Raw genomic sequence first — 8,690 nt, forward strand, 5'->3', positions numbered from 1 at the left:
GCCCTTGGATGATCTCACCCAGTAGTCATGTAGATATTAAACAGCAGAAGGAAGAGGACCGACCCCTGAAGTATCCCACAAGGTAGGGACCTAGGAGTCAACCTCTGACCCCCCACTAACACCGAATGTAACCGACCAGAGAGATAGGAGAATCACCGTAGAATGGTGCCTCCCACTCCCAACCCCTCCTGTCAGCACAGAAGGATACCATGGTTGATGGTATCGAAAGCTGCTGAGAGGTCAAGGAGCACTAGGACAGAGGTTAAACCCCTATCCCAGGCCCGCAGAGATCATCCATCAGCGCAACCAAAGCAGTTTCCGTGCTGTAGCCGGGTCTGAATCCTGACTGTCGAGGGCCTAGGACAATCGGCTTCTTCCAAGGACCTTTGGAGCTGAAGCAACACCACCTTCTCAACAACCTTTCCCATAAAGGGAAGGTTGGAGACCGGACAATAGTTGTTTAATACGGCTGTGTCCAGGGAAGGCTTCTTGAGGAGGGGGCACACAAGTGCCTCTTTGTAGGGAGCTGGGAAGGACCCCTCCCTCAATGAAGCGTTGGCAATCTCCTGGACCCAACTCCATGTCACCTCCCTACTGGCCGAAACCAGCCAGGAGGGACACAGGTCCAGTGACATAACATTGCAGAGATCATAACACAGTAATTATGATGTAACTATCTTCCTTGCTAGCTTCTCACAAGCAAAATCATTGAGGAAGTCAGCACCCCCCATGCACTGTTTCTCCCAGGGAAACTGAGGCACTTTATACTCTGTAGGACTCTCTCCCTGCCAATACTCCATTACAATGTACACACCCACAGCATTATGCTCTATAGCACACACATCCACATGGCATCCCAACATTCTTTTGCCCCTCCCTGCAGCACCCTCCATCTACCATGGCACCCCCATGCATAGTAGCGCGCCTGTTTATAGCAATCCTACTTCACGACTCCTGCACACTGACCCACAATTTTCTCCCACTTAACAGCCTGCATGGTCCTGGGATTACAACGACAACAAGACTATCCCTATTACCTTCACTAAACAATATGTCATAGGGTGTCACACTTTACAACTACATCACTTAGTGGTGAAAATTCTGGTTCCAATTGCCAACCAAGGGCTATCTGAATATGGAAATTATTTTAGAAAAATCCTGTTCTTAATTTCAATATTACTATGACTATCTTCTCTGATATTATTTGCAAGAGTATATTCCATCAATTCTCTACATATTTGTGAATCTAATTCATATCAGATATGAATAAACAATAATTTGTATTGTTTTATATAAAACAATACATAAGGGGTTATATTTACTACAAGCAATATTGTTAATAGTCTTCTAGCTACTATGGTTATTCTCAGGAAATGTACATGTACTCTAATTTTAGAAAATATTTACTCAACTATCTCTCTATTACAGAATTATAGTCCGAAACGGAGATTATACTTTAACTTTGGAATCTTGTCTATTTGAATGTTCTTCTACTTAATTAAAAACCTTGAAACATAAATGAACAGTAGAGATCTCTGCAGTGGTTTCTTCGCTTTCATTCTGCCTCTCATGCAGGAGAAGAACTCATCATTTTAACAAGACCTTTTAAACTATTCTCACTATTCTACGTCTTTGATGCCTTCCTTCCTTCCCTCCTTCCCTCCCTCCCAGTTTCACCACTTCCCTGTTTAACAACTCTTCAAACTTAGGGCAGTGCTGAAAATGAAGGTTTAAGGCCAGCTTCAGTATCCCTTTAGTCGTGATTCACACACCTGGCAACCAGAGCACATTTACAATGGTTGCAGGGTACCGGGATCCTGGGATTGTCATTTGCAATCTTCCTAGGAGCATCTGACAAGCAAATTCAATGGAGGAACATAACCTTTAACAACTATAATGGTACACTTAACTATCATAGCAAAAAAGAGTGTAAAAATGGAGGGGGGGATAGCAACTGAAATTTTGAGCTCAACTGTGATTGTAATTAAAGGCCTACCTATAGTAAGTCAAGAACTATCGGTAGTAACACCATGTTTAATAGCCCTAGGTCAGTGGTCCCCAACCTTTTTTCCACCAGGGACCAGTTTCAGCAAGACAATTTTTCTATGGCCTGGTGGGGGCGGAAAGGGGTGTGGTTTTGGGCGGGATTAAGCATGAGGGTATAGCTTATCATTCCATTGTCTCTCTTCCCTCCCCCCCTTTTTAATTTTGCGGGGGAACCGAGGTGACAGAGGGAGGAAGTGTAGGAAGGGGCGGTTTCCTGTCTCTTTCCCTTCACGTTCACTCGGGACCGCCGTTTGCCTTTCAGCAGATTCAGAGGACACCCCCCCCCGCCATCGCCCGCTCCGGCTGGGATTCCAGCAAGGAATCCCAGAGGAGGGGGAGGTGCCTCCATGGACACAGTCACCTTCCTTTGTGATCGCTGCCTGCTTGGAGTGCCCACCACCAGATCCGGTAATTTTCTTGCAGCAAGGAATCCTTCCAAAAGAAAATTACCGGAGCTGGTGGTGGGGGTTTCATGGTCACACGCACACCACTGGCTTCGCTCCTACCCAGGACCCCGGGAATAGGGTGGGGGAGCCTAGCAAAAAAAGAGCTGCACAATGCCAAAGCCTTTCCGTTTGAGCTGCAGGCAGAGCAAGGGCTTTGCGAGGGCTTCGCAAGGAGGAAATAGACCACTTTCGACAAGAGAAGACAGGAAAGGAAGAAAGCAAGCAAGCAAGTAAAAGTTTTCTCAGCCCGAGGGAAACGGCGGTCCTGAGTGAACGCGAGGGGAAAGAGATAGGAAACAGCTTGGCACTCGCCGGCTCCACAGCAGCTGCTGACTCCGCGGACCGGTGCAACATGCCTTGTGGCCCGGTACTGGTCCGCGGACCGGCAGTTGGGGACCCCTGCCCTAGGTGATTGACTTAATAATCCCTGTAGAGATGAAATTGTAAATTGGGTATGGCCATGAGTTGTTTCATTTAAAGACCATTCTGCTAAGAGATAGGATTGCTAATCCCAATTGTAATTATTAAACCAGGATTTTTTGATGTTGGCATCTGTGACCTCCATCTCACTGGTTTTGATTCCAAAATAACATTCTGAGCAGGGTATTTATTATAGCCCTTTATTTTTCAATCAACAGGGACACATTCATGGAAAGAAAGAAAAAATCTGACCTAAGACCTGTGCAATTCAAAGACTGCAAGAAAACATCAGTCTGGAATAAGTGCCAATCTAGGCATCCTTATCATCATCGTGATTTTGATTACTTGCCATCAAATCAGTGTGGCCTCTTAATGACTGGGGGAAGAAAAGTACTCCAGAATGAGATTATAATGGTTTGTGCTTAATTGCATAATGAAGATGCCGGAATCTAACTTTTTAAAAAAGGAAGGAAAACTGGGAGTACAGAATGCTATTCCCTGTACACTTACATTCCAAGTACTTTTAACTGTTTGTGATACTTCAAAATACCTAGAGACTTTCACTAAGTAACAAATTAATATGTATGGGAAAATAAGTGCCATAAATCAGCACTCTATGACCCTATGTTCAATTCAGTTCAATTCAATTTATTAGATTTGTATGCCGCCCCTCTCCGAAGACTGGGGCGGCTCACAACAATAATTTAAAAAGTCAGATTGAACTCCATTTTAAATTTCAAATGGGAAACCAATCATCCGGTTTTGTCCCTTTTCTATTGACAAGCTCTTTAGCAGGCAAGAGTGCTAATAAAATACAATTGGTCCTAAATATTTTAGTCCAGAGTGCCTTGCCTCAGAGGAAGCTGTTTATTCCTTAAGGACTCCTTTCTTTCTCAAGTTACAACTCCAGTTCTGTAAAGAAACTCAACTACTTTTACATGACCTGACTGGGCTGGGAGGGAAATAAGTGTTGGGATATCAAGGAATTAGAAAAAACCGAACAAATCACAACCATCATTTGATTCAGTACAAACAAGCATATCTGCCTAATTTGGGAATTACTGACATTATTTTTGATGGAGGGAGTTTTAATCTGGGAAAAGGTCAACATGATTTATAAATGTGCCAGAAAAATACTTTGTTATTTTTAGAAATGATTATGTTTGCAGCAAAATGGAGAGGGGGCACAAGGGGTGTGTTTTTTCTGTGTTTACTAACATGTAGGGAGTATAGATTCTCAGGCAGCCCAATTTTAAAATATTGAATGAGAAAGAATGCAGAAAGAGATCAAGATAGAAAGTATGGGACAGATAACAATTTATTAAAAGTTCAGCTTGAACTAAAGTGGTCAGGTTTATAGACTAAAAAAAAGCAATATAATGCTTAAACAGGAAGTAGTAAAATTCAAAATTTAAATTCCTTCAAAACTAGCTCAGGCCTGTGCAAGCAAGAATTTTATCTAGAAGCCTTGCCTATTAGTCTTTGATTTTATTTTTTTAAAAGATAATACTATAATGAATTAGGAGTGGCAGAGGATGAATACCATAAGTCTCCTTAGGGTGTATGCTTCTTCTTAAAGATAATTATGATTCAACTAGTATATCTTTTTTAAAACTACTATTACAAATATCCTGAAGGTCTCCCATGTGTTTTCAACTAAACCAACCAAACCATTTAACATTCCCCTTAAATTATCTTCATTATTTGGGTAAGTGAGATACATACAAAACTTTCACATCAAAGCACTCTAAAATACTTTTTTCCAGCCAGGGAATCCCTACTTTAAGGCAGTTTTTACTATTATGAAATTCTCTAAAATACACTGGGTATAACTGCCATCAGTAAACTTTTATTTATTTAATTTATTTAAATATACAAATAGCCACCCATCTTATGCCACATTCTGGGTGGCTCACAACCCCAAATTAATAATAATAATAATAATAATAATAATAATAATAATAATAATAAACCCCTAAGATCTTCCATCATAAATATCCTAGTAAGGATGATAGAATTTGCAGTCCAGAACATCAGGACCAGACTATTTATGGGACTGCCTTCTACCTCATACTCCCCAGTGGCCAATAAGGGGCCACAGAGTGGGCCTTCTCTAAGTCCCATCCGTCAATGTTGGTTGGCGGGACAGCAGGGCAGGGCCTTCTCTGTGGTGGCTCTAACGCTTTGGAATTAACTGCCTCCGGAGATACGCACTATCCCCACCCTACTGGTCTTCCAGAATGCCATTAAGACTTGGCTTTTCCGGCGGGCCTGAGACCATTGGTTTTTAAGGGTTATTAATGCATTTTTATATTGTTTTTATTGTTGTTATTGTGATCCATTTTACACTGTGTTTTTATTATTGTTATTACTGTAAGCCGCCCAGAGTCCAATTGGAGTTGGGTGGCATATAAATTGCACAAATAAATAAACAAACAAATAAATATTTAGGATAAGATTGATAGGTCATGGACCTCTAGAAAAATGAATTAAATCTCTAAAATAGCATTAGTGTGATGCTTAATATTCAGAATTCAGAAGCAGGCACTCAGTTCAGCAAACTTGCCTGAAATATCAAAAGTCAACCATTTTCTCTGATTTTGTTAACTAGAATCAAGCCGCTTAGCCACTTGTTTCTAAGAAGAGATTCAACAACCATTTGTCTGAAACGGTACAAGGCTTTCTTGCCTGAAGGGGGTTGGACTAGAAAACCTCCATGGTCCCTTCCAACTGTAATTCTTGGGGTGAGGGGTGGGGAACGGTAACTCAATTTATATCTAAAGCTAAGCCATAAAAGATGAATGATACTGGTCAACACAAAAAAATTATCAGCAAAGGAAATATGTCTGTTTTATGGAGTTTGACGTGTTGATTGCAAAAATATGCCTAGTTTTGCTCTATCACACAAAATTTGTTATTACGTTATTGGATTATATTGACGTTACTGTTTTCTTAATGTTGCTAGTATATTTCCTATACCAGTGGTGGTGAACCTTTTTTTCCTCAGGTGCCGAAAGAGTGTGCATGTGTGCTATCGCATATGCGCAAGTGCCCACACCATAATTCAATGTCTGGGGAGGGTGAAAACAGCTTTACCCACCCCTGGAGGCCCTCAGGAAACCGGAAACAGACCATTTCTCAACTTATGGTGGGCCCAGTAGGCACGTGTTTCACCCTCCCCAAGTTCCAAAGGCTTTCCTGGAGCCGGGGAAGGGTAAAAATGCTGTCCCCCATCCCCCCTGGAGGATCTCTGTGCAAGCCAAAAATCAGCTGGTCGGCACACACATGCATATTGGAGCTGAGCTAGGGCAATGGCTCGTGTGCCAGCAAATATCTCCGAGACCGCCTCCTGCCGCACGAATCCCAGCGACCGATTAGGTCCCACAGAGTGGGCCTTCTCCGGGTCCCGTCAACCAAACAATGCCGGTTGGCGGGTCCCAGGGGAAGAGCCTTCTCTGTGGCGGCACCGGCTCTCTGGAACCAGCTCCCCCCAGAGATTAGAACTGCCCCTACTCTTCCTGCCTTCCGAAAACTCCTCAAAACCCACCTTTGTCGTCAGGCATGGGGAAACTAAACATCTCCCCTGGGCACGTCAATTTATGCATGGTATGCTTGTGTGTGTGTCTGTTATCATATGGGGTTTCTTTTCTTAAATCGTTAAATTTTAATTAATTGGATTGTTGTGACTGTTTTACATGTTGTGAGCCGCCCCGAGTCTTCGGAGAGGGGCGGCATACAAGTCCAACAAATAAATAAATAAATAAATAAATAAAATGTGGCTCCGCATGCCACCTGTGGCACCTGTGCCATAGGTTTGCCATCACTGTCCTGTAGCAGTGTTTCCCAACCTTGGCAACTTGAAGATATTTGGACTTCAACTCCCAGAATTCCCCAGCCAGCAAATGGGGGCTGGGGAATTCTGGGAGTTGAAGTCCAAATATCTTCAAGTTGCCAAGGTTGGGAAACACTGTCCTATACTTTATGTTAATGATGCTGCTCTGTGGAAACTATACCTGCTACAGAAAAACTGTATACATTTTTGAAATTGGAACAAAAAAATGATTCAGAAAAGTACAAGGTCAACTGCGATGATTACAACCCCCCCCCTAGACCTGTGTTATTAGATAGCTGGGGTATCTTCATACACACCTTCTCTGAAACTGTCCACAAACAAGCTGCACTTTTTAAAATTTAGAGGTGAGGCACTAAGTCAAGCCAGCCTTCTTGTGCTTTCCAAAAAAAAAAACCTCTGGTGGGCATCCGAGGGAGGTGCACTTGTTGAATTTCTGCCCACTTTTACAAGCCTGCGGGGGAGGGGAAAAGAGTGACCACCGCAGAGCTCCCTCACCCACCCCTCGGCGTTTTGCTTTAAAAGCCTCGCTTTCAAAATTACTTATTCTCCCGTCATCGTGACAGCTGCGGCGGGGGCTTTCGACGTTGCCAGAAATAGCCGAAGGCGAACGACAGTAGACTGAGGTGGTAGCCCGAGGGCATATTTTGCAGGTAGTCAGACGCGGCTTCCCAGGGGAACCCGGCTGAGGTCCAGAGATGCTGAGCCAAAAGGGGAGCAAGAAAGACTCCGGTTTCCTGGGCTTGGGCAATTCGCCTTCCTCGCCCTTGAAAAAGCGGGAGACCTGCCGGCGCAGTGGGGAAGGGGGGAGGGCCGAGGAGAAAGCCAACAAAGGCCAACTCTCTCCCCGGCGGCACCGGAGGCGGCGGCGGCAGCGGCGACGGCGCGGGGAGCCCGGGAACGACGCCCTCCCGCCCCACCGCCGAGCCCGGGCGCAGGCAGCGGCTTCTCCCTCTTTTCTCACCCGCTTCCCCATCCGGTCTCTACCCGCCTGCACTCACTTGTCGAGCCAAAAGGTCCAAGGCGAGTGGAGCGGGATCCCGCCGGCCTCCGCTTCCAGGCTGCGCAGCTGCTGGGGGTCGAGGGTGGTCTCGGCGTCGGTTTCGTCTTCCTGTTGCTGGGGCGCCGCCGGGCATGGGGGTTCAGGCGGGCCCGGCTGCCGCTCGGGGGGGCTGAGCGCCATTGCCCTGCGCTTCCTTCGGCCCTGGCTGAGTCAGCGCCGCCTCGCTCGGCAAAAGCCCGCCTTCGCTGCATCGTCGGCCGGCGGGCACCAGGGGGCCCTCTGGCTTCCTCGATGTGCCGGTGCTTGGCTTAGGCCGCCCCTGCGCAGATGCGTGAGGCTCTTGAGTCCCTCTTCGACCGAGAGTCGACGCTGTGTGAAGCGCTTGCCGACACCGGCTTGACAAGAATACCTTGTCAAAAAATAACAGAATACCTTATTCCACCAGACTTGAAATTTTGGGCTTGGAAAACCTAGAGCTACACCGCCTTCGATTTGATCTAGATTTACTTCATAAAATGTTCTACGGGTCAATGAATACTTCATCTTCAACCTCAACAACATACTTGCACCAAATGGATTCAAACTCAATGTAAACCACTTGAAATTCGACTGCTGAAAATATAACTTCAGAAACAGAGTGCTCTGTTATTGATATTGTTACTGTTACTGTTATTAAAGATTTCCATGCCGGCTCACAACAAAATGCCTGAAATGCACTACCTGATTCTATGGTTTCTGCCCCATACACCAAAAACTTTAGTCGACCTCAACCCCTTCCATAAAAGGTCAGTAAAGGGGGTGCACCACCATGCCTACCGTCCCTGTTTTACTGGCCTATTGTCCAAATTTACCTACACCTACTTGCTTTTGTTTACGTTTATACCACACCTGTTATCTTGTACATGTTTTGACAAATAAATAAATA

General features: G+C 44.9%; 1 protein-coding gene across 1 annotated transcript in view; it reads right to left on the reverse strand.

Annotated features, from left to right (window-relative positions):
- EIF4E3 (eukaryotic translation initiation factor 4E family member 3) overlaps positions 1–8,015 on the reverse strand; it is a 31,990-nt gene extending 23,975 nt beyond the window's left edge. Inside the window, exon 1 of the mRNA XM_070738235.1 lies at positions 7,764–8,015. Within this exon, the coding sequence (XP_070594336.1) occupies positions 7,764–7,945 (182 nt within the window). The 5' untranslated portion in view covers positions 7,946–8,015. The remainder of the gene's footprint in view (positions 1–7,763) is intronic.
- Between the last annotated feature and the right edge of the window lie 675 nt (positions 8,016–8,690).

Source organism: Erythrolamprus reginae, chromosome 2, assembly GCF_031021105.1.
Source record: "Erythrolamprus reginae isolate rEryReg1 chromosome 2, rEryReg1.hap1, whole genome shotgun sequence".
Lineage (NCBI taxonomy): Eukaryota > Metazoa > Chordata > Lepidosauria > Squamata > Dipsadidae > Erythrolamprus > Erythrolamprus reginae.